The following is a 26,912-nucleotide window of genomic DNA, read 5'->3' on the forward strand; positions in this document are numbered from 1 at the left end:
GTTTGAAGGTAGGCCTTGAAATACATCCACAGGTACACCTCCAATTGACTCAAATTATGTCAATTAGCCTATCAGAAGCTTCTAAAGCCATGACATCATTTTCTGGAATTTTCCAAGCTGTTTAAAGGCACAGTCAACTTAGTATATGTAAACTTCTGACCCACTGGAATTGTGATACAGTGAATAATAAGTGAAATAATCTGTCTGTAAACAATTGTTGGAAAAATTACTTGTGTCATGCACAAAGTAGATGTCCTAACCGACTTGCCAAAACTATAGTTTGTTAACAATACATTTGTGGAGTGGCTGAATAACTAGTTTTAATGACTCAAACCTAAGTGTATGTAAACTTCCGACTTCAACTGTATATGCCCACGGGGAGCAATTATGGTGCCTGTAATGGCCGATATTAAAACAAGTCGTTTAATTTTGATTAGAATTTGATTAGAATTATTCACTCTCTTTTTTAAGTCTTATCAATAGTGAATTCAATCTTGCTTATTGACAATGTTTGGCATATCCATGGCTCAGATTCACACTGGTGTGTGTGTGTGTGTGTGTGTGTGTGTGTACAGATCAGGTGGTGGGGCAGGGGAATGAGGCTGGCCCTGCTGAGCAGAGTGTGTCTGAACCTGAGACAGACATCAACCTAGAGCTGTCCTTCTCTGATCAGGCCCTCGGCTATAAGGAGGGCTCAAAGGCCAGCAGTGAGGCTCTGACAGACACAGACGATAAGCTACCTGTGAGTAAACATTAACACCACCACACAGATTGACTGAGCCTCTCAGCTGGAGCAAAGTTTACATGTTGTGATGGACGTTTTTAATGTTTGTGCTTGTCTAAAAACTAATTTCTGTGTTCTATTCATGTGCTTTTCTAATAATTGTTTTCTGTGCTCATGCAAGTGACTGACTGAACAAATCCTCACTATCAGTAGCTGCAATTTGGCAGTAGGCCCAGACCTTTGTTTTGAGAACGAAAGATATCTCAGTTTCAAGGTCTCAGCTTAGAGAGAAGAAGCCTCGTGAGGTATTGGTCTGTCACAGGTTATGAACCAGTATTGGTCGGTCACATGAATGAAACAAAATGCTAATGATGAATTAATTATGCAAAATCATGCAAATATAACTTGTCTGTATATAGCCGTATATAAGACAACTGCTGGGACTGCCCCAGCAGAGCTCCTGATTGACATGTGTACTATGGTGCATTGAGTTGGTTGGAACCTCTCCAGCTCGCTGATAATAAAGGATGATTCATTTAAGATTGACTTCGAGTGTCCCTGGTGGAAATTTCCACAACATGGTGGTGAATTTCCACGACAATATCAAAACGGGAAGTGTCACTCGTCAACATTGCGGGCTCCCATAGCCTGGTTGGGGACAAAGGATTTCAAATATTTATATGTTTTTTGTCAGCAGCAGGAACTGTGTTTACTTAGCCACCCGTGCGTCAATCTATACTGAACAAAAATATAAATACAACATGTAAAGTGTTGGTCCCATGTTTCATGAGTTGAAATATAAGATCCCAGAAATGTTCCATATGCACAAAAAGCGTATTTCTTGCATTTTTTTTGCACACATTTGTTTACATCCGTGTTAGTGAACATTTATCTTTTGCCAAGATAATCCATCCACCTGACAGGTGTGGCATATCAAGAAGCTGATTAAACAGCATGATCATTACACAGGTGCACCTTGTGGCATCGTGTGGGCGAGCGGTTTGTTGATGTCAACGTTGTGAACAGAGAGCCCCATGGTTGCAGTGGGGTTATGGTATGGGCATGCATAAGCTACGGACAATGAACACAATTACATTTTATCGAGTGGCAATTTGAATGTACAAAAATACTGTGACGAGTTCCTGAGGCCCATTATGTGGCCCATTTTTTTGAAGGTATCTGTGACCAACAGATGCATATCTGTATTCCGACTCATGTGAAATCCATAGATTACGGCCTAATTCATTAATTTCAATTTACTGATTTCCTCATATGAACTGTAACTCAGTAAAATCTTAGAAATTGTTGCATGTTGCGTTTATGTTTTTGTTCAGGATAATTAACATAATAAAACAATTCCCATTGAAATCTGTCTGTTTAAGCTAGAGATATCCGTTGTTTTGTATGGGCTGCGTCTCAATCACCGCATTTGGCTACAGTGCCATGAGAAAGTATTCATACCCCTTCACTTATTTCACATTTTGTTGTATTACAGCCTGAATTCAAAATTGATTAAATAGATTTTTTCTCAACCATCTACAAACAACACCCAATAATCACAAAGTGAAAACAAGTTTGTATACATTTTTTGACATTTATTGAAAATGAAATACATAAATATCTTATTTACAAAAGGATTCACACCCCTGAGTCAATACTTTGTAGAAACACCTTTGGCAGTGATTACAGCTGGGTCTTTCTGGGTAAGTCTCTAAGAGCTTTCCTCACCTGGATTGTGCAACATTTGCCCATTATTATTTTCAGAACTCTTCCAGCTCTGTCAAATTGGTTGTTGATCATTGCTAGACAACCACTTTCAGGTCTTGCCATAGATCTTTAAGTAGATTTAAGTAAAAACTCGGCCACTCAGGAACATTCTTAGTAAACAATTCGTGTAGATTTGGCCTTGTGTTTTAGGTTATTGTCCTGCTGAAAGATGAATTCATCTCCCAGTGTCTGGTGGAAAGCAGACTGAACCAGGTTTTCCTCTAGGATTTTGCCTGTGCTTAGCTCCATTCCGTTTCTTTTTTTATCCTGAAACTCCCCAGTCCTTAATGATTACAAGCATACCCATAACAGGATGCAGTCACTACTATGCTTGAAGATATGGAGAGTGGTACCCCATTAATGTGTTTTATTGGATTTTCCCCAAACATAACACTTGGATTTTCCCCAAACATAACACTTGGATTGATACACCAGCCAAAGTGTAATTAATAACTTCACCATGCTCAAAGGAATATTCAATGTCTGTTTTCTTTATCTACCAATAGGTTCCCTTCTTTGCGAGGCATTGGAAAACCTCCCTGGTCTTTGTGGTTGGATCTGTGTTTGAAATTCACTGCTCGACTGCGGGACCTTACAGATAATTGTATGTGTGGGGGACAGAGATGAGGTAGTCATTAAAAAACCATGTTAAACACTATTATTGCACACAGAGTAAGTATATTTAACGTATTATGTGACTTGTTAAGTGAAATTTTACTCCTGAACTTATTTAGGCTTGCCATAACAAAAGGGATGCATGTGTATTGAATCAAGACATTTATTTTAATTTTTTATTAATTTGTAAACATTTCTAAAATCATAATTCCACTTTGACATTATGGGATATTGTCTGTAGGCCAGTGATAAAAAAAATCTCTATTTAATCCATTTTAAATTCAGGCTTTAGCACAACAAAATGTGGAAAAAGTAAACCCTTCCGCATCTGCGGTAGAAAGTGGCAGAGCTACAGCACTGTTTGTCAGACCAGCAGACATCCCGAAAATCGGTCCTCTTATGAAAATGTCTGTAGCGTCCAAACTAGTATGACCACTGTATGGAAAGACGAGACTCTCACGAACACGATGGTGTTCTCCGTTTTGCTCTATGACTCCCACAAGCCCCACAGGACTCATCGGAAGTCGGTACCGCCGATGTGCCAACTTCTGTCTGTACCGTCTGAACTGTTTGGGCTACAAACGAATGAACTCTCAGGAACATGATGGTGTTCTCCGTTTGTTCTACTACCCTCACATGTGTCACAGGAATCGTCTGAACATAACCCGGTATTGGTTTTAAAAAATGAATGGAAGTATGAAAATAGTTTTTTTGCCCAGAGAAATATGTCAACAACAAAAAAATGAAAATCCTGAGCTTTCTTATATCTACATCAGAAATGATTGACAAAAATGTTTTTTATATAGGCCTATACATCATTTACACTGTAATATGTAGGACTACTGCTTGTGTACTAGTGTAAGTGTTATATGACATTGAATGCTGCCGTTTGCACAGATTATCAATCAAAACCTTTTTGTCTAATACGTTTCACAGTCCAAACTGTTCTAGCCTACTTGTGCATTTGAATCTCTGGCTCTAGGGACACCTGGTGGTGACATTAAGGTATAACCACAGATACTCAAAATGTCGGGTTTGCTAACTTGCCTATGTTAACCTCTGCTTCTCTCTTCTCTGTGTGACAGAACTTCAAGCTAAGCAGAGACAAGACAGGGCTGACCAAGATGGGGGACCTGTCCCCTCAGGATATGAAGAAGGTGCACCGTCTGGTACTGATAGAGATGACCGCTCTGTTTGACACGGCAGGCATCGACCTCAAGGCCCACAAAGCAGTCAAACCCAAGGTCAAAGGTGAGCCAGTATGCTACATCTGTTAGCATGGAACACTACTATATAACAGTATATCTAAGTGCCCTTATAACTATCCCATTGACTTAGGGCGTTTGAACACATAGTTTTGAGCTATAGTTCGAATCAGAGTTAGATTTATTTGTTACATTGTATTTTTTTCATTTGGTCCTGTTGGTTTCACGTTGTCAAATGTAAAACAACCTAAAATTCCTAAACAGAACCATGTGTTCATGCAGGTAATTTGTTTATTGGAGAAAAATGCTCACGTTAAATCCATCTATGATTATCAAGAGGCATATCTTGTATGTCCCAAACTTCACAGGCCTAGTACTTTTGCTTTGGTATTCCAACAACATGTGGGAGGAAACAGCACAATAGCCATTCTAACTGCAACGTGAATAGCCTATATCCCCTGTATAGCCCCCGTCTCCCCTAATCTGCATCAGATGTGCTCATAAATGCGCTGCTACTCACATAATGTTTCAGATATATTAAGTTATTTCATCAAATGCTCGCAGTCAAGCAACCAATAATACCTCTGGTTCTTTCTCTGTGGTCCGGACTGTGTTCTCACCTGCACCATGGTATGAATTGAATCGGACCGAGACCACCCTTTTTGAGCATTGGTGCATTGTTTAGTGCGCTCCCGAGTGCAGATAGTGTTCACACCAGTCCAAACGAACCGAACTAAGGGCGAAAACGCACCAGACTTTGGAAAAAACGCTCCAAACCAATTTGGTGTGAAAGCCCCCTTAGTCTCAGGAAGCTCTGATGAAATTATGTTGTTTGTGTTCTAGAGTCTGGCCTGTTTGGAGTTCCTCTGGCCACCCTATTGGAGCAGGACCAGAGGAGACAGGCAGGGACCAAGGTGCCAATCATACTGCAGAGGGTGAGCAGCACAACCTCTCATTAACACAGTCAGGGATCCTGGTTCCCTTTAATCTGATCCCGGTTCACTTTAATCATACAGTATGTCTAAATTTGTGGTCTGCAGTAGAAATCTCTGCAGTTTGCTGTAGTGGTGAATGGTATTCTCATATCTGCTGTTGATTTGATGGTTAAAGCTTATAAGAGTGTTCTATTGTTTCCAGCTAATCTCTCACATAGAGGAGGAGGGTCTGGACACAGAGGGGCTTCTACGGATACCCGGAGCAGCCACAAGAGTCAAGGTCATTGTTCATCATTTTTGATAGATGTACTCATGGTTTATCCGATGCCTATACAGTGTCTGGGCAAGGATTTGCATGCTGTAACAACAACATAATGTAGCTATAGGGAAATTAACATTTAGCTAATGGAAGGGCTAGTGTGGTGACAGAATATGTGGAATGTATGATGAGTGTTATACTGTAGGCCTATGTGATGAAGCCTACAATGTGTGTATGTGTGTATATTAACATATGTGTCCTGCTGGCAGGCGGTGCATGTGGAGCTGGAGGGGAAGTTCTATGAGGGCCTGTTCTCCTGGGAGAGTCTGAAGCAGCACGATGCAGCCAGCCTGCTCAAGCTCTTCATCAGGGAGCTTCCCCACCCGCTGCTCACTGTGGAGTACCTCAGTGCTTTCATGGCAGTGCTCAGTCAGTCCCATTATATACTGCACGACATTATGCATCAGACTTTCCTCATGCTACACACTTTCTCTCACAATGGTGCACTGTATGTATACTCCAAAGGAGGCTGCTGAGGGTCATAATAATGGCCGGAACGGCGCAAATAGAATGGCATCAAACACCTGCATGTTGGATGTATTTGATACCATTCCACTGATTCCGCTCCAGTCATTAGCACGAGCCCGTTCTCCCCAATTAAGCTGCCACCAACCTCCTGTGGTATACTCATTCAGAAATGTAGCTTGATTCTATTCTTGATTTGTCTCATGTTGACTTATGGGTTAGTAAACAATCCATTGTGGTTGTGATTCTTTTGCTTGCCTTACAGAACTACCCACTAAGAAGCAACAGCTGCAGGCTCTCAACTTGCTGGTTCTGCTACTTCCAGAGTCCAGCCGTGATGCCCTGAAGGTAGATATAACTGCTTTCTCTGTGTTAGTTCTCTAGCCAATACAGTATAGTCTCATGTTTTCTGTTGGACACATTGTAATGTATCTTATGGTGGTTTCAGGCGCTGATGGAGTTCTTTCAGAGGATCATAGACCACAAAGAGCAGAACAAGATGACCTTGAACAACATTGCCATGGTGATGGCTCCAAACATCTTCATGTTTAAAGGCTTCCGCAACAAGATCAGTAAGCAGCAGGAATTCTCCATGGCCACAGAGACCGCCATCATCGTCAGACTGCTCATCCGATACCAAAACCTGCTCTGGACGGTACACTCTAATCTATCTTTTTCACATAGTTACTTTATAGGCCTACTGTAGTTGAAATTGCACTTTGGTACCATATTTGTAATGTTATTATAGTTTTTCTACTTCAGATTCCTAAATTCATAATGAACCAAGTCAGGAAACAAAACACGGAGAACCAGAAGAAAATTAGCAAAGACCATGCCATGAGGAAACTCTTAAAGAAGATTGCCTATGACCGAGAGAAACCTGAAAAACAGGAGAAACCCCCCTCAGAGGTGAGAGCAGCAGCAGACAAAGGAGGACGTCTGTCTAGCACCTGTGTATGGTAACTGAAAAGCAGTTATGGCTGAGGGAACACCCATGCTCCTGAGTGAATCAAGAGGAGAATATGTGAATGACCCAACTCAAATGCCTTCTGGGCTTCCTGGTTCAACTGAGGCAAAAGGGAATGGCTCCCCCTGACACCTAGTGGATATATGTAGAACTGCAACTATGTTTTTAACGTTTGAAAAAATTACTTCATAATGAAGGAACTGCATAATGGGTAATATGGATTTATGACGAAATTGAATAATATAACATAGATTTTGAATACCTCCAAAGAATATTGTTATTGAAGTGCAGTTTTCGAGAAATGCTTGATATGTTGTATAATAATATAGCTTCTGTACAATTTTTATTGGTGTAGTATGGAATACAGTAGCGACACTATAGTGTGTACACTATTATGATGGTTAGATGAGACATGTCTGTTGTCTATCCCTAGGCGGACAGTAGTTCTCAGGGCTTCATCAGGGTCCAGGCCCCTCAGTTCTCTAAGGTCTCCATGGCTGTCCAGTTGACTGAAGAGCTGCAGGCGTCTGATGTCCTCAGCCGCTTCCTCAGCCAGAAGAGGTGAGACCAACACCCCTCCCTCTCCCTCTTCTGTCCCCCATCCTCCCTGGGGAACTACTGTCACCCCCGTCATACACTAAAGGCTTGCATTCTGAGTGCAGTTAAATTACAGTACAGAGACATTTACACAATGTGTGTGGTATAACTGAGCATCCTATGGAAATTGCGATTTCTGCTCCAACTCAGCTGAGTGACACTGCATGGCATGGCTCAGATTTCCCCACATCTGTTACATAAAACTCAAATGTCACTCAAATTGGAATGTCACTGTATATTTGTAACATGGGTTTTTGTTTATCCCTCACTATGTTGTCTGTGTGTTCTAGCTCTGTGTCTGTGAAGAGAGAAGATCTGTGCCTATATGAAATAGGAGGCAATATCAGTAAGTGTGCAAAGTCATTCAACACACAAACCATCTCATATACGCTGAGTGTACAGACTGACCAGGTGTAAGCTAGGATCCCTTATTGATGTCACTTGTTAAATCCACTTCAATCAGTGTAGATGAATGGGGAGGAGACAGGGTAAAGAAGGATGTTTAAGCCTTGAGACAATTGAGACATGGATTGGGTATGTGTGCCATTCAGAGGGTGAATGGGCAAGACAAAATATTTAAGTGCCTTTGAATGGGGTATGGTAGTAGGTGCCAGGCACACAGGTTTGTGTCAAGAACTGCAACGCTGCTGGATTTTTCACGCTCAACAGTTTCCCTTGTGTATCAAGAATGGTCCACCATCCAAAGGACATCCAGCCAATTTGACAGAACTGTGGGAAGCATTGGAGTCAACATGGGCCAGCATCCCTGTGGAACGATTAACACCTTGTAGAGTCCATGCCCCGACGAGTTGAGGCTGTTCTGAGTGCAAAAGGGGGTGCAACTCAATATTAGGAAGTCGTCCCTAATGCTTTGTACACTCAGTGTATTCTGTGGCATTTATATTTTTCTCAAGAACAATGTTTCTATTACATAGTATTATCTGTCAAAAATGGAGAAATGTCAACATCCTACAGTATACTTGATTCAGACCATATTCTGCTGTAAATTCAAAGTATTTCATTTGTTTTAAGGACATGGTTCAAATCCCAGCAGAGCATCACCTTCCCAATATGTCACAGTACCTGATTAGTTCTTTGCTGTGTGTTGTTCCTGAACAGAGGAGCGCTGTCTGGATGAGGAGACCTATATGAAAGACCTGTTGGAGCTGAATCCCAGTGCAGAGTGGGTCATCAAGTGGGTCATCCAGAGATAGGATATCTGACTGCTCACACCCTGCCAGCCATGTCGTAAAGGTCCAATGCAGCCGTTTTTATCTCAATATCAAATCATTTCTGGGTAACAATTAAAGTACCTTACTGTGATTGGTTTCCATTAAAAATGGTCAAAAAGAAACAAAAATAGCTTCTTAGCAAAGGGCAATTTCTCAAGCATGAATTTTGATAGGACTGTCAGGTCTGAGTGATGGGCCTGATTGCACGAGCGTAATGGGAGAGATATGTAACCTGAAAATTAGCTGTTATTGGCAGAGAGGTTTGAAACTGTCTTTGTTATTGGTTTATTAACTTATACCGCCTGGTGATGTCGCCAGGCAGGCCAAGACTCCATCCCACCAAAACATTTCAGACGGTCTTTTCAGGCGGTCTTTTCAAACAGCTCTTACACTAAATGGGCATAATCATAATTTTTATGATTTCACAGAATTATTCCAACCTCATAGTGTGGAAATATACATTCAGTGTCCAGTTTATTAGGTGCACCGATCTAGTACAGGGTCGGACCCCTTTGCCTCCAGAACAGCCTGAATTCTTCGGGCATGGTTTCTACAAGGTGTGGCGTTCAAACGTTGACCTAACATGTGCCAGGAAAACATTCCCTACACCTTTACACCACTGCCACCATCCTGTACCATTGACACCAGGCAGGATGGGGCCATGGACTCATGATGCTTATGCCAAATCTTGACTCTGCCATCACCATGATGCAACAGGAACCGGGATTCATCAGAGCAGGCAATGTTTTTCCACTCAATTGTCCAGTGTTGGTGATCGCGTACCCATTGGAGCCGCTTCATGTTTTTAGCTGATAGGAGTGGAACCCGCTGTGGTCGTCTGCAGCAATAGGTCATCCGTGACAAGGACCGACTAGTTGTGCTTTCCAAGATGCAGTTCTGCACACCACTGTTGTACTGCGCCGTTATTTGTCTGTTTGTGGCCCGCCTGCTTGCACGATTCTTGCCATTCTCCTTCGACCTCTCTCATCAACGAGCTGTTTTCACCTACAGGACTGCAGCTGACTGGATGTTTTTTGTTTGCCGCACCATTCTCGGTAAACCCTAGACACTGTCGTGTGTGAAAAGCCCAGGAGGCCAGCCATTTCTGGAATACTGGTGCAGCCTGTGATTCCCACCTCCAGTCTGTGCCACTCTGTTATGATGATTTGTGATACAAGATTAATTAATGTGTGTAAACTCCTAAACTGCATGAGTGACAAAGGACAAGGACACACCATTTGTTAGGGGTATCACAAGTGAGTAATAGAAGGTCAGTGTGCCAAGATAGATTGGGGGCCACTGGTGCTAATCTTAGGATGGGTACGTGATGGAATGGCCTGGCTAGGGTGCCACACGACACCAAGGAGGCACATGATATGGTGGTGGAGGAGTGACAATCAGTAATGGTTAGCAACTGTGTATGATAAAAGTAGATTGGAAGGGCATTATATAAGCTGAAAGATTTGGTAAGGAAGTCAGTCATATGATAAGAACGTTCGTCTAGTTATAGTGGGGGGAAAAAGTATTTAGTCAGCCACCAATTGTGCAAGTTCTCCCACTTAAAAAGATGAGAGAGGCCTGTAATTTTCATCATAGGTACACGTCAACTATGACAGACAAATTGAGAATTTTTTTCTCCAGAAAATCACATTGTAGGATTTTTAATGAATTTATTTGCAAATTATAGTGGAAAATAAGTATTTGGTCACCTACAAACAAGCAACTTCTTCTTTAAGAGGCTCCTCTGTCCTCCACTCGTTACCTGTATTAATGGCACCTGTTTGAACTTGTTATCAGTATAAAAGACACCTGTCCACAACCTCAAATAGTCACACTCCAAACTCCACTATGGCCAAGACCAAAGAGCTGTCAAAGGACACCAGAAACAAAATTGTAGACCTGCACCAGGCTGGGAAGACTGAATCTGCAATAGGTAAGCAGCTTGGTTTGAAGAAATCAACTGTGGGAGCAATTATTAGGAAATGGAAGACATACAAGACCACTGATAATCTCCCTCGATCTGGGGCTCCACGCAAGATCTCACCCCGTGGGGTCAAAATGATCACAAGAACGGTGAGCAAAAATCCCAGAACCACACGGGGGGCCTAGTGAATGACCTGCAGAGAGCTGGGACCAAAGTAACAAAGCCTACCATCAGTAACACACTACGCCGCCAGGGACTCAAATCCTGCAGTGCCAGACGTGTCCCCCTGCTTAAGCCAGTACATGTCCAGGCCCGTCTGAAGTTTGCTAGAGTGCATTTGGATGATCCAGAAGAGGATTGGGAGAATGTCATATGGTCAGATGAAACCAAAATATAACTTTTTGGTAAAAACTAAACTCGTCGTGTTTGGAGGACAAAGAATGCTGAGTTGCATCCAAAGAACACCATACCTACTGTGAAGCATGGGGGTGGACACATCATGCTTTGGGGCTGTTTTTCTGCAAAGGGACCAGGACGACTGATCCGTGTAAAGGAAAGAATGAATGGGGCCATGTATCGTGAGATTTTGAGTGAAAACCTCCTTCCATCAGCAAGGGCATTGAAGATGAAACATGGCTGGGTCTTTCAGCATGACAATGATCCCAAACACACCGCCCGGGCAACGAAGGAGTGGCTTCGTAAGAAGCATTTCAAGGTCCTGGAGTGGCCTAGCCAGTCTCCAGATCTCAACCCCATAGAAAATCTTTGGAGGGAGTTGAAAGTCTGTGTTGCCCAGCGACAGCCCCAAAACATCACTGCTCTAGAGGAGATCTGCATGGAGGAATGGGCCAAAATACCAGCAACAGTGTGTGAAAACCCTGTGACGACTTACAGAAAACGTTTGACCTGTGTCATTGCCAACAAAGGGTATATAACAAAGTATTGAGAAACTTTTGTTATTGACCAAATACTTATTTTCCACCATAATTTGCAAATAAATTCATCAAAAATCCTACAATGTGATTTTCTGGAGAAAAAAAATCTAATTTTGTCTGTCATAGTTGACGTGTACCTATGATGAAAATTACAGGCCTCTCTCATCTTTTTAAGTGGGAGAACTTGCACAATTGGTGGCTGACTAAATACTTTTTTTCCCCACTGTATATGATCCAGTACTTAAATAAATGTAAATCAAACTTCCAGCTGAGTGTTGACTGCTCTCTCTTACATCCTGAACTTCTCAATACCAGAAACTCATCATAACACACTCTGATGTTACTGACCCTGATGACACTCTCATGCTGAACCTGTCACATTATTCCAGATTTAGGTCTGCCACTTTGTCTGGGACATGGTGTTTTGTCATTGTTGTCTGCACCATCTTGTGAGGGATATACCACCTCAGTCACCGGCTTCATCAATAAGTGCATTGACGACGTCGTCCCCACAGTGACCGTACGTACATATCCCAACCAGAAGCCATGGATTACAAGCAAGATCTGCACCGAGCTAAAGGCTAGAGCTGCCGCTTTCAAGGAGCAGGACACTAATCCGGATGCTTTATAGAAATCCCGCTATGCCCACTGACGAACCATCAAACAGGCAAAGCGTCAATACAGAACAAAGATTGAATCCTACTACACCGGCTCTGACGCTCGTCGATTGCGGCAGGGCTTGCAAACTATTACAGACTACAAAGGGAAACCCAGCCGCGAGCTGCCCAGTGACACGAGCCTACCAGACGAACACAAATGCTTTTTATGCTCGCTTCGAGGCAAGCAACACTGAAGCATGCATGAGAGCACCAGCTGTTCCGGACGACTGTGTGTTCACGCTCTCCGTAGCCGATGTGAGTAAGACCTTTAAACAGGTTAACATTCACAAGGCCACAGGGCCAGAAGGATTACCAGGATGTGTACTCAGAGCATGCGCGGACCAACTGGCTAGTATCTTCACTGATATTTTCAACCTCTCCCTGACCGAGTCTGTAATAACTACATGTTTCAAGCAGACCACCATAGTCCCTGTGCCCTTAGAAAGCGAAGGTAACCTGCCTAAATGACTACTGCCCCGTTGCACTCACATCAGTAGCCATGAAGTGCTTTGAAAGGCTGGTCCTGGCTCACATCAACAACATCATCCCGGAAACCCTCATTTTTGTGAACGGTGTACCTAAACTGGCCACTGAGTGAATATACAACACAGGAAAATCATGTTTTTGAGTGCACTGGGCCTTTAAAGGAGAACGGACGGGGGTAACGTTAAGGCTGACCATTGGACCCAGGGGAACAGGTAGTGTTAATGTTGTTGTCCTTTGTGGTGCTGTAGTTTAGAATACAGTTTAAGTAGATGAGGGCTCTTCCTCTGAAATGAATGCCATGTGGTGTGTTAGGTCCACATGTGTACTGGGTACTTACTGTATGGGGTAAAGCACTCCCCTGATTGACATGTATGCTACTGGAAGTCCAACTGTCAACGCTTGAGGAGTTGGACAGTTGCGACTGAGGAGAGCCACTGAACAATAATCTGTGGTGGTAATGATCAATACAGTAAATGCCCCACACCAAGAAAACAACAGTTGAGAAAACAGTAGATTGTAATGGATTGCTCTAAAAATGACAACGACAATGTTTTTACATTAAATGATAGACATGTAAGACATAATTGAAACACTAATAGGATTTGCTTTACTCTGCAGTTTATTCTCCATTGTAAGATAATTCAAATGTAGCATGCGTACCTCCACAAACTACCAGGGTTGGGTCAATTCTATTTCAATTTCAGTCAATTCAGGAAGTACACTGAAATTCCAATTATTTTCTATGCTTTTCAATTGGGATGAATTTGAATTTGCTTTACTTTCTGAATTGACTGAAATTGAAATGGAATTGACCCCAACCCTGCTAGCTACAATTGTGTTGTGCTGTAGATATTTGTAATGGTTATATTCCATGACTCATTCCTAATTTTGTGATAATTCACAGTATTTCAAAAAAAGTATTCTTTAGATTAATTGCCAAATCATGAACTAGGCTGAGCTGAAGGGGTTGGCGGGTATATAACGCTCCTTAGTTCTCAGAGAGGGTACATTTATCCCAAGTTTGCTTTAATAATTTATCTGCGGGGTCCCTCTACAATCCCTCTCCACTGTGACTTCTGTCTGTTTCATGTTGATCATATATTGACAGAATATGACCAGTGTAAGAGACGGCCAACGAAAATCAAAGAGATGACATTAAGGACATTATTTAAACGTGTTTGGTAGAACCGGTTCTCAAGCTGTGGTCCTAATCTAGCATTCCAGGTCACTTCCTAATAACATTAAAATGTGTAGTTCTCAAAAGGTACTTTCAATAGAGGGAATAGTTTTAAATAATGCAATGTATATATACAAACATTTCAATTTAGAAAACATGAATAACATTATTTCAGATATGTACTGTATGAACTGTTAAACTGTGATTTTTATGCAATAGCTGCCCTTATGTTGTTCTTGATACTGTGAATATGACTTGAAAGATGTCCCATCTGATATTGTATACTGTATGTTCTACTGCTTCTGAAATGACCACTAAACTTTTTGTAAATAAATGTGTAATTGCTCCTATTTGGTGTGTAATGTGCTCGTTTATGCACAATAAAATACATGAAAAACAACAATACTAGAAAATCAAAAGGAACATATTTTTCCCAAAGGAGAATACTGTGTTCTGTTTTGCTTGCGCCTACATGAGTAGTACATGTTTCCTTTGATGAGCCTGTACTGTGGCATGGAGGGCTTGGCTGTATAGGTGGAAGGGGACTTGGACAAACTGAGGTGGCTGGAGCTGACCAGACTTCACTAGGGGACACACAGACAGACATGAAACCACATGGTCATATTTTGAAAGTCAAAAGAAAGTGTGTGCTTACCTTGACTGTTGTTTCTTTTCCACTGTGTCATCCAGAATATTTGTAATGTGTTCCTCGACTAACCTGTACCCCTGCACATTGACTCGGTACCGGTACCCCCTGTATATAGCTTCGTTATTGTTATTCTATTGTGTGTTTTTTTAAATTATAATTTTTTACTTTAGTTTATTTAGTTAATATTTTCTTAACTATTTCTTGAACTGCATTGTTGGTTGAGGGCTTGTAAGTAAGCGTTTCACGGTATACGAATACAATTTGATTTGATGTTTTAAAAATAAGAGATTTCTGTTCGAGAGCCAAAGAAAACAGAAATGTCAAGGATATACTGTAAGCAAGGTTACATATAGTAGGCTACAATTTACAGGGCAATTTGAGAATCATTTGAGATTATGTTGAACATGAAAACAAATGGGAACTCTGCCTGGGGGATGATGCACAAAAATCTGAGGGGACACAAAGTATATTGGAGAATTTTGAAATCAAACACCTGAAACACATTTTTCCTGCAATCTAGAGCCATAATAATAATTCAAAATTCTATGTCAAAAATGTTTATTTTTCTGCATATCTAAGCATACCTCTTGAGCTGGCTGTATCCTCCTGACTGCCTCTGTCCTCCATGTACCTTTTAAACAGAACCCCACCTACGGCCCAGTACATCACTGGAGCCAAGCTTCCTACCATCCAGGACCTCTATACCAGGCGGTATCAGAGGAAGGCCCTAAAAATGGTCAAAGACTCCAGCCACCCTAATCATAGACTGTTCTCTCTGCTACCGCACGGCAAGCGGTACCGGAGTGCCAAGTCTAGGTCCAAAAGGCATCTTAACAGCTTCTACCCCCAAGCCATAAGACTCCTGAACAGCTAATCAAATGGCTACCCAGACTATTTGCATTGTCGTCACCCCCCACCCCTCTTTCACGCTGCTGCTACTCTGTTTATTATCAATGCATAGTCACTTTAACTATACCTACATGTACATATTACTTCAATTGCCTCGACTAACCGGTGCCCCCGCACATTGACTCTGTACCGGTACCCCCTGTATATAGCCTCGCTTATGTTATTTTTACTGTTATTTTACTGCTTTTATTGTTTACTTATCTATTGTTTACTTAACACTTATTTTTCTTAGAATTGCACTGTTGGTTAAGGGCTTGTAAGTAAGCATTTCACTGTAAGGTCTACACCTGTTGTATTCGGCGCATGTGACAAATAACATTTGATTTGATTTAATAGACTGTGAGGCTGAATAATTTTCCCAATTTGTCTCTTCTCTGTTTTAGTGGTGCGCCTCAAAATAGTTAATGATTGTGAAACAGCTTGTAAAAATCGGAAAGTCTGATTGAATTAATACATCTCTTGATGCTCCCGGACACATCATCAGTGATGTAACCTGGGGTCATAGGGTGTTTCAGGTCTTACAATATCAGACACCCTCACCCAGGCGACCCAGCCGAGATTGATCAGACCCCGACTTGTGTCCAGGTGGCATTACGCTGCTCCCCATGGATCTCCTCTTCTCCTCTCTTGATTGCTGATGGCTTTCCTCCTCTTCGCTCCATTGATGCCGAGTGTGCTATAAACTCTGTAGTGGGATTGCCCAGCAAAACCCCTGCAGCCTACCTCAATAGGCATGCACCTAGTCTTCCAAACCCTGCTTCCAACAGTCAATGACCAGTCCCTCGTACTTTGGATTTTGGTTTGGATTTTGAGCCTGGCTGCTCTCCAGCTCGAACTAAAGTGATCTTCTGACAGTTGGGCCGAGCTCGCTTACACTTGCCGATTCCTGTGCAGATTGCTTTTGCGATGGTGTTGAGAACCTGGTCATGGCGCCAGCGATAACAGCCCCCTCCCAGAGCTTTAGGACAGCAGCTTAGGATGTGCTCCAGTGTCCCACTCTTGGAGAATAGTGGGCATGCAGGAGTTTCCACTTTGCGCCAGCAGAACAGGTTTGATGGGATGGGTAGGACATCACACACTGCCTGGATCAGGAACTTAATCCGGTGTGGTTCCGCCTGCCAGAGGTCAGTCCATGAGACATTCCTGTCCACCGCCTGCACCCACCTCGTCCAGGCTCCTTGCTGTCTCATTCCCACTGCTCTGCTGGACCTCTCCTCTTCCACAGCTGCTCTCACCACCTCCTGAACCAGCCTGCATCTCTCCTTCCCCTTGGCAGTGTCGTACGGGGGGTGGGGGGGTTAAGAAGGTTCCCAGACCAGCTTTTCCCCGGGTCACAGCTCGCACCAGGCCACTGTGGCGCAGCCAAGACTCAGCCTGCAGCACGGCCTCCTCTGCTCTCGATTTCCTCCCGGTCTTGACCACTATCCCCACTTGGGCCACTTTTGGGTCGCTTGACTCCCTGGATTGCATCACTTCCCTCGCCCAAGTGACCTTGAACTCCTCTTCCAGGGACTTCAGGGGCAACCCCAGCCACCTTCGGAGATGGCTGCTGACCTTCCTCTCCAAGTTCTCGACAGTGGAGATGTGGACTTCGTAGATGAGCAAAGGCCAGAGTATCCTTGGGAGGATGCCATGCTGATACATCCACGCCTTGAACTTGCCGGGCAGTCCTGACCGGTCAACCGCTCTCAGTCAGCTCTCCAGCTCCTGACAGGTGGCCTGGATTGATGCTGTGTCCTTCAGGCTGGTGTTAAACACCTTGCCAAGGCTCTTCACTGGCTTTTCCGAAGCCTGTGGGGATTGGTGTTCCTGCGATGATGAAGCAGAATCTGTCTACGACCTTGCCCTTCTTCAAAACCATGGCTTGAAGCTCATTCTCGCCCATCCAATCAGCTTCTCCAACCCCTGCAGAATTCACCTGCTTCCTGGCACTGACTCTGTGGTGACTCTCAGGTCGTCTATAAAGGCTCTGATTGGTGGTTGTCGCACACCAGATTTGGTTTGGGGGCCCCAACAATCAGCTTCAGTAGACTTCACGATCATGTTCATCGCCAAGGCAAACAGGATCACGAAGATGGTGCAGCCTGTGATGATTCCCACCTCCAGTCTCTACCACTCTGATGTTACTGACCCTGATGAGACTCTCATGCTGAACCTGTCACATTAGTCCAGGATGAGGTCTGGGACATGGTGTTTTGTCATTGTAGTCTGCACCAGCTTGTGAGGTAAATACCACCTCAGTCACCGGCTTCATCAATAAGTGCATCGACGACGTTGTCGTCCCCACAGTGACCATACGTACATATCCCAACCAGAAGCTATGGATTACAGGCAACATCTGCACCGAGCTACAGGCTAGAGCTGCCGCTTTCAAGGAGCAGGACACTAATCCGGACGCTTAATAGAAATCCAGCTATGCCCTCTGACGAACCATCAAACAGGCAAAGCGTCAAAACAGGACTAAGATTGAATCCTACTACACCGGCTCTGACGCTTGTCGATTGTGGCAGGGCTTGCAAACTATTACAGACTACAAAGGGAAACCCAGCCGCGAGCTGCCCAGTGACACGAGCCTACCAGATGAACACAAATGCTTTTTATGCTCACTTCGAGGCAAGCAACACTGAAGCATGCATGAGAGCACCAGCTGTTCCGGACTACTGTGTGATCACGCTCCCCATAGCCGATGTGAGTAAGACCTTTAAACAGGTTAACATTCAGAAGGATTACCAGGACGTGTACTCAGAGCATGCGTGGATCAACTGGCAAGTGTCTTCACTGATATTTTCAACCTCTCCTTGACCGAGTCTGTAATAACTACATGTTTCAAGCAGACCACCATATTCCCTGAGCCCAAGAAAGCGATGGTAACCTGCCTAAATGACTACTGCCCCGTTGTCTGTAGCCATGAAGTGCTTTGAAAGGCTGGTCATGGCTCACATCAACAACATCATCCCAGAAACCCTAGACCCACTCCAATTCGCATACCGCCCCAACAGATCCACAGATGACGCAATCTCACTCCACACTGCTCTTTCCCACCTGGACAAAAGGAACACCTATGTGAGAATGCTGTTCATTGACTACAGATCAGCGTTCAACACCATACTGCCCGCAAAGATCATCACTAAGCTAAGGACCCTGGGACTAAACACCTCCCTCTGCAACTGGATCCTGGACATCCTGATGGGCCGCCCCCAGGTGGTAAGGGTAGGCAACAACATATCTGCCACGCTGATCCTCAACACGGGGGCCCCTCAGGGGTGCATACTTTGTCCCCTACTGTACTCGCTGTTCACCCGACTGCGTGCACAACTCCAACACTATCATTAAGTTTGCTGACGACACAACAGTGGTAGGCCTGACAACGATGAGACAGCCTATAGGGAGGAGGTCAGAGACCTGGCAGTGAGGTGACAGGACAACAACCTCTCCCTCAACGTGAGCAAGACAAAGGAGATGATCGTGGACTACAGGAAAAGGAGGGCGAACATGCCCCCATTCACATCGACGGGGCTGTCGTGGAGTGGGTCGAGAATTTCAAGTTCCTTGGTGTCCACATCACCAACAAACTATCATGGTCCAAACACACCAAGACAGTTGTGAAGAGGGCACGACAACACCTTTTCCCCCTCAGGAGACTGAAAAGATTTGGCATGGGTCCCCAGATCCTCAAAAAGTTCTACAGCTGCCTGGTATAGCAACTGCTCGGCATCCGAACGTAAGGCGCTACAGAGGGTAGTGCATACGGCCCAGTACATCACTGTGGCCAAGCTTCCTGCCATCCAGGACCTACAGTTGAAGTCGGAAGTTTACATACACCTTAGCCAAATACATTTAAACTCTGTTTTTCACAATTCCTGACATTTAATCCAAGTAAAAATTCCCTGTCTTAGGTCAGTTAGGATCACCACTTTAAGAATGTGAAATGTCAGAATGATTTATTTCAGCTTTTATTTATTTCATCATATTCCCAGTGGGTCGGTCAGAAGTTTACATACACTCAATTAGTATTTGGTAGCATTGCCTTTAAATTGTTTAACTTGGGTCAAACGTTTCAGGTAGCCTTCCACAAGCTTCCCACAATAAGTTGGATTAATTTTAACTGAGTCAGGTTTGTAGACCTCTTTGCTCGCACACGCTTTTTCAGTTCTGCCTACAAATTGTTTATAGGATTGAGGTCAGGGCTTTGTGATGGCCACTCCAATACCTTGACTTTGTTGTCCTTAAGCCATTTTGCCACAACTTTGGAAGTATGCTTGGGGTCATTGTCCATCTGGAAGACCCATTTGCGACCAAGGTTTAACTTCCTGACTGATGTCTTGAGATATGTTGCTTCAATATATCCACAAAATGTTCCTTCCTCATGATACCATCTATTTTGTGAAGTGCACCAGTCCCTCTTGCAGCAAAGCACCCCCACAGCATGATGCTGCCACCCCCGTGCTTCACAGTTGGGATGGTGTTCTTTGGCTTGCAAGCAACCCCCTTTTTCCTCCAAACATAACGATGGTCATTATGGCCAAAGTTCTATTTCTGTTTCATCAGACCAGAGGACATTTCTACAAAAAGTATGATCTTTGTCCCCATGTGCAGTTGCAAACTGTAGTCTGGCTTTTTTATGGCGGTTTTGGAGCAGTGGCTTCTTCCTTGCTAAGCGGCCTTTCAGGTTATGTCAATATAGGACTTGTTTTACTGTGGATATAGATACTTTTTGTACCTGTTTCCTCCAGCATCTTCACAAGGTCCTTTGCTGTTGTTCTGGGATTGATTTGCACTTTTCGCACCAAAGTACGTTCATCTCTAGGAGACAGAACACGTCTCCTTCCTGAGCGGTATGACGGCTGCGTGGTCCCATACTTGCGTACTATTGTTTGTACAGATGAACGTTGTACCTTCAGGCGTTTGGAAATTGCTCCCAAGGATGAACCAGGCTTGTGGAGGTCTACAATTTCTTTTCTGAGGTCTTGGCTGATTTCTTTTGATTTTCCCATGATGTCAAGCAAAGAGGCACTGAGTTTAATGTCAATTAGCCTATCAGAAGCTTCTAAAGCCATGACATCATTTTCTGGAATTTTCCAAGCTGTTTAAAGGCACAATCAACTTAGTGTATGTAAACTTCTGACCCACTGGAATTGTGATCAAATAAAAATAAATAAATACATTTTGGCCAATAAAATAATATTTTATTGGCCACATGCGCCGAATACAACAGGTGCAGACATTACAGTGAAATGCTTACTTAAAGCCCTTAACCAACAGTGCATTTATTTTTAATAAAAAAGTAAAATAAAACAACAACAAAAAAGTGTTGAGAAAAAAGAGCAGAAGTAAAATAAAATAACGGAAGGGAGGCTATATATATATATATATATATATATATATATATATATATATATATATATATATATATATATATTATTGGGGGGTACCGTGCAGAGTCAATGTGCGGGGGCACCGGCTAGTTGAAGTAATATGTACATGTGGGTAGAGTTAACGTGACTATGCATAAATATTTTACAGAGTAGCAGCAGAGTAAAAAGATGGGGTGGGGGGTGGGGGTGGGGGGGCAGTGCAAATAGTCCAGGTAGCCATGATTAGCTGTTCAGGAGTCTTATGGCTTCGGGGTAGAAGCTGTTGAGAAGTCTTTTGGACCTAGACTTGGCACTCCGGTACCGCTTGCCGTGCGGTAGCAGAGAGAACAGTCTATGACTAAGGTGGCTGGAGTCTTTGACAATTTTGAGGGCCTTCCTCTGATACAGTGAATTATAAGTGAAATAATATGTCTGTAAACAATTGTTGGAAAAATTACTCGTGTCATGCACAATGTAGATGTCCTAACTGACTTGCCAAAACTGTAGTTTGTTAACAAGACATTTGTGGAGTGGTTGAAAAACGAGTTTTAATGACTCCAACCTAAGTGTATGTAAACTTCCGACTTCAACTGTATATACTAGGCGGTGTCAGAGGAAGGCCCCCAAAAAATGTCAAATACTCTAGTCTCCCAAGTCATAGACTGTTCTCTCGGCTACCGCACGGCAAGCGGTACCGGAGCGCCAAGTCTAGGTCCAAAATGCTCCTTAACAGCTTCTACCACCAAGCCATAAGACTGCTGAAAAGCTAATCAAATGGCCACCCGGACTATTTACATTGACCCCCCCCCCCCCCTTTGATTTTCCACTGCTGCTACTCGCTGTTCATTATCTATGCATAGTCACTTTACCCCTACCTACATGTACAAATTACCTCGACTAACCTGTACATTGACTCGGTGCCGGTACCCCCTGTGTATAGCCTCGGTATTGTTATTTTATTGTGTTACTTACATTTTTATTTGTATTTTATTTAGTAAATATTTTCTTAACTCTATTTCTTGAACTCTATTGTTGGTTAAGGGCTTGTAAGTAAGCATTTCACGGTAAGGTCTACACCTGTTGTGTTCAGCACATTTGACAAATCAAATTTGATTTGATCGATCCGTAGGCGTTGGCAAGGTCAAGCCAGAGCACTGCCAAGTCACCCTTGTTCTCTCTCGCTTCTCTGATGAGCTGGGTCACCACACCTGTGTGCTCCAGACACCCAGGTACATTTGGGATGCTTCCCTTTTGGACCGATGTATTGATGTAGCCATTCTTAGAGAGGAAGTCTGCCAGCCGCCTGGCTACAATGCTGATGATAATCTTCCCTTCGACACTTAGCAAGGAGATTATCCTGAATTGGTCGATTCTCTCTGAATCTTCTTCCTTCGGGATCCAAACTCCTTCGGATAATCTCCACTGCTGTGCAACTTTACCTCTCCTCCAGATGACCTTAAGGATCTTCCAGAGACGCTTGAGTAACAGAGGGCAGTACTTGTAGACCTTGTATGGGATTCCGCTTGGTTCAGGAGCTGAGCTAGACCTTGCTCTCTTCACAACATACTTCTTTCAGGAGTAGCTCCCTGTTGTCGAACTCTGTGACCGGTGCTGGTGGGTGTATCAAGATGTTACACTGCCACAACTCCTGCTCCTTGTTGGGGTCACTATATGTGCTCTGGATGTGCTGGTCAATCTCCTCTTTGAAACAAACCAGGTTCCCACTGCGCTTATGTCCTAGTAGTCTCTAGTTCATGGTGTACGGCAGGGTTCTTCAATTCCGGTCCTGGAGGGCCGAAACACTTCTGTTTTTTATTTCTACCTGGTAGTTAATTGCACTCACCTGGTGTCCCAGGTCTGAATTAGCCCCTGATTAGAAGGAGAGGATGAAAAACAGAGGTGTTAAGGCCCTCCAGGACCGGAATTGAAGAACCCTGGTGTACGGTGTTCTCGCAGGCCTCTGCTTCACTGCGCCAAACCTTTCCGCTGCTAGGCTGTCTAAGATTGTTGTTATAGTTTGTAGCCTCCTGTCTGAGTCTCCCTTTGCTGTTGCTTCCAGCACCTTGTCTGTATCCTCGTCAAACTGTTGCCACACTTGTCTTGCAGGCTTGCGGCCACTTGATGCAAACCTTCTCCGATGATCTTTCAGGAGGGACTTGTTGCAACGCTTGGAGGCTCTGGGCTCTGTGGGGTAACTCTGGGCCTGGCTCCTCCTGCATCTCATCAGGTTCGCTACCTGTGCATTGTGTAAGTCGCTCTGGATAAGAGCGTCTGCTAAATGACGTAAATGTAAATGTAAATGTGTTGCTACTTTCCCCTCCAAAAATGTAATCCGGAATTAATTAATCTTAAGGCCTCGGGTATTCTTGCAGACCTCTCCACACACACATTCCATGCTTGTAGTCGGTTCTCAGTTTCCATGCGTCGTTAGCCTTTGGTCCGTCAGATTGAGGACCTTACACCCCCCTCTCGGGCTCCCTGGGGGCATGTTTCCCAATACAGCTCATAAGAATTAAATGAATTAGAAAAGGTAGTTGTTATAGCACTGAAGACATTTGTAGAGCTGAATTAAGCATTCATACATCATGGTATTATTACAAGATTAAAATGCACTTCTCAATAAAATTACAAACAAATCTGTTGCTTAGCATTTTATTTTCTTCCCATATCAGTCCAGTTCACTGTTTACTGCATAGATATTAGACATAGCCTACTGTAGAATAGACATAAAATAAAGTGTGTGTACCAGTTTGACAGTAAGAGTGTTTCTGTGTTTCAGAAGGTTAGGAAGAGCAGCAAACTAAGGCACTTCCTTGTTGGAGGAAATGTTGCAAGATGAATCTATTGGATATGAAGCAGATGGCAATCCTCAAGATCCCGAGTGTAAGTTAAAGGTCACGGTTTGACATTGTAATTATTTGATTGCCTTCAAAGCATGTATTTCAAAATTCTGTTTGTTGTTACACAGTACAAATTCCAACCACAACATGCATACGGTATGCTAAATCACATGTAATTATGACGTTGTAAACAAAAGCACATTATAAGACATACACATGTCTTATATGGGCAGAAAGCTTAAATTATTGTTAATCTAACTGCAGTGTCCAATTTACAGTAAATATTCCAGCGAAAAAATACCATGCTATTGTTTGAAGATAGTGCACAACAACAAAACACTTTTATCAAGGCAACTGGTTTGATACATTCATCTCTGAAGATAAATAATGTACTTACATTCAGTAATCTTGCTCTGATTTGTCATCCTGAGGGTCCCAGAGAGAAAACGTAGCATTGTTTTGTTTGATAAAATCCATTTTTATATCCTAACATGGTCCATGTTTTATACAGCGTTTCGCCTGAATTCCGACTAGTTGAAATTGTAACAAAACATTTCAACATAATATAAACGCTACACCTTGTTTCACCCAGTCAAGATACTCTAGAAGGTGACCGAACTTGTTTCATGATTCTGCATGACGCATTGGCTAAACAAAAGGTATATTAGCCCACCAAGGATTGACATGATTACGCACCAATGAGACGGGCGGTGTTCACTTGATTGACTGTATCTTAGTCCAATGTCCACCTGTCGTTTTGAAACATAGCTAGCTAGATAGCCAATGAGCTGGGCTTTACAGGAGTATGTGATGGTCCTTTGTGTGAGTAAAACCCATTGTGCTGAGCTCGTGCGCAACAACATACATTGGGCAGATAAAATCGAGAGAACAAAGAGGGATTAAGCACGCACGCTTGATTAGTTCTACCAAGTTTGTTGCTATTTTAGAACGTAGAACATGGCTAATAAAACAGGAAAAGCTCAATCGAAGACCAAGTATACAGATCGAAATCGATCGGGAAAGTGGCATAGAAATTGATGAGGACTCAGTTAGTGATTACACTGTAGACTCACGCTGATTTCTTTTGGATGGGAAAGACGTAACTTTAGACTGGTAAGTAAAATACTTTCTTTCTTCTCATGCAGTTATTTAAATGGTTGCATATTATTCATTTGAGATATTTTTATTTGATTGCTATATACAGTGGGGAGAACAAGTATTTGATACACTGCCGATTTTGCAGGTTTTCCTACTTACAAAGCATGTAGAGGTCTGTAATTTTTATCATAGGTACACTTCAACTGTGAGAGACGGAATCTAAAACAAAAACCCAGAAAATCACATTGTATGATTTTTAAGTAATTCATTTGCATTTTATTGCATGACATAAGTATTTGATACATCAGAAAAACATAACTTAATATTTGGTACATAAACCTTTGTTTGCAATTACAGAGATCATACATTTCCTGTAGGTCTTGACCAGGTTTGCACACACTGCAGCAGGGATTTTGGCCCACTCCTCCATACAGACCTTCTCCAGATCCTTCAGGTTTCGGGGCTGTCGCTGGGCAATACAGACTTTCAGCACCCTCCAAAGATTTTCTATTGGGTTCAGGTCTGGAGACTGGCTAGCTCACTCCAGGACCTTGAGATGCTTCTTACGGAGCCACTCCTTAGTTGCCCCGGCTGTGTGTTTCAGGTCGTTGTCATGATGGAAGACCTAGCCACGACCCATCTTCAATGCTCTTACTGAGGGAAGGAGGTTGTTGGCCAAGATCTTGCGATACATGGCCCCATCCATCCTCCCCTCAATACGGTGCAGGTGTCCTGTCCCCTTTGCAGAAAAGCATCCCCAAAGAATGATGTTTCCACCTCCATGCTTCACGGTTGGGATGGTGTTCTTGGGGTTGTATTCATCCTTCTTCTTCCTCCAAACACGGCGAGTGGAGTTTAGACCAAAAAGCTCTATTTTTGTCTCATCAGACCAGGGGTGTCAAATGTACGGCCCGCGGGCCGGATCAGGCCCGCAAACGGGTTTAATCCGGCCCGCGAGATGATTTAAAAAAAATTTTTTTATTTTTTTTTGTAAAGTATAAAAATGCGCTGCAATTTTTCTATAAAATAAACTGCTGTTCCAATTGCGTCAACTGGATGGCGCAATAGCAATTGTGTTAAGCAAGCAAACTGTTTATACCGGGGCAGAGCAAGTAGGTCAAGCACGTGCAGCCAATGAGCTACTTTGTTTTGCCCGCGATATTTATTACGGCTTCTACTTTTAACATTATGTGCTTTGGCACCCTCAGTGCCCCAATATGTCTCTGTCAAAAAAGAGAAAAGTGGACGCAGAGTGCAGAGTGTTCCAAGAAAAATGGTCATCCTATTTAATCACGGAATTGAATGGGAAAGCTGTATGTTTGGTGTGTTCAGAGCATGTTGTAGTGCTGAAAGAATATAACCTTCGTCGCCACTATGTGAGTCTTCATGCCGACAAATATGACAACTTTCAAGGACAGCGGAGATGAGAGAAGGTGAATGAACTGTTGGCGGGTCTGAAGAAACAGCAGTCTGTGTTTACTCACAGCCGAGACATCAGTGACGCTGCAGTGAAAGCTAGCTACCTCATTGCTAATGAAATCGCAGTGGCTTCAAAACCATTTAGTGAGGGTGAATTTGTAAAAACATGCATGATGAAGGCAGCGGAGATTGTGTGCCCTGAAAAGCGGCAGGCTTTTGCAAATATCAGCCTGACAAGAAACACAGTTGCAGACAGGATTTCCGACCTTTCAGTGGATTTGGACAGCCAGTTGAAGCAAAAAGTAAAGTCATTTATTGTGTTTTCGGTTGCAATTGATGAAAGCACGGACATTACAGATGTTGCACAACTGGCCATTTTCATCCGCGGAGTTGATGACACATTGACCGTCACCGAGGAGTTCGTGGAGTTGGGGCCGATGACAGATACAACGACAGCAGCTGATATTTTTACCGCACTCGTCGGCGCGCTGGACAGGGTCGGAGTGGACTGGTCCTGCGCTGTCAGCCTGGCTACAGATGGTGCGCCCTCAATGGTATGGAAAAAAGCAGGCGTTGTGACAAAGTTCAGAGAGAAAGTGCAATCTGCAAAAGGAGGACGTGATTTTTTGACTTTTC

The 26,912-nt window shown here is 43.3% G+C and overlaps 1 protein-coding gene and 1 pseudogene across 1 annotated transcript in view; one reads left to right on the forward strand and one right to left on the reverse strand.

Annotated features, from left to right (window-relative positions):
• The window catches only part of LOC121552479 (rho GTPase-activating protein 18-like), a 30,553-nt gene extending 21,650 nt beyond the window's left edge, over window positions 1–8,903 (forward strand). Inside the window, exons 5-15 of the mRNA XM_041865419.2 lie at window positions 576–742; window positions 4,192–4,357; window positions 5,155–5,246; window positions 5,449–5,526; window positions 5,775–5,934; window positions 6,296–6,378; window positions 6,479–6,685; window positions 6,793–6,939; window positions 7,431–7,558; window positions 7,885–7,940; window positions 8,714–8,903. Coding sequence (XP_041721353.2) covers window positions 576–742; window positions 4,192–4,357; window positions 5,155–5,246; window positions 5,449–5,526; window positions 5,775–5,934; window positions 6,296–6,378; window positions 6,479–6,685; window positions 6,793–6,939; window positions 7,431–7,558; window positions 7,885–7,940; window positions 8,714–8,808 — 1,379 coding nt within the window. The 3' untranslated portion in view covers window positions 8,809–8,903. The remainder of the gene's footprint in view (window positions 1–575; window positions 743–4,191; window positions 4,358–5,154; window positions 5,247–5,448; window positions 5,527–5,774; window positions 5,935–6,295; window positions 6,379–6,478; window positions 6,686–6,792; window positions 6,940–7,430; window positions 7,559–7,884; window positions 7,941–8,713) is intronic.
• A 7,429-nt stretch (window positions 8,904–16,332) lies between these two features.
• On the reverse strand, window positions 16,333–23,143 carry LOC121552155 (annotated as a pseudogene).
• Window positions 23,144–26,912: the final 3,769 nt, after the last annotated feature.

This window comes from Coregonus clupeaformis, chromosome 36, assembly GCF_020615455.1.
Source record: "Coregonus clupeaformis isolate EN_2021a chromosome 36, ASM2061545v1, whole genome shotgun sequence".
NCBI lineage: Eukaryota > Metazoa > Chordata > Actinopteri > Salmoniformes > Salmonidae > Coregonus > Coregonus clupeaformis.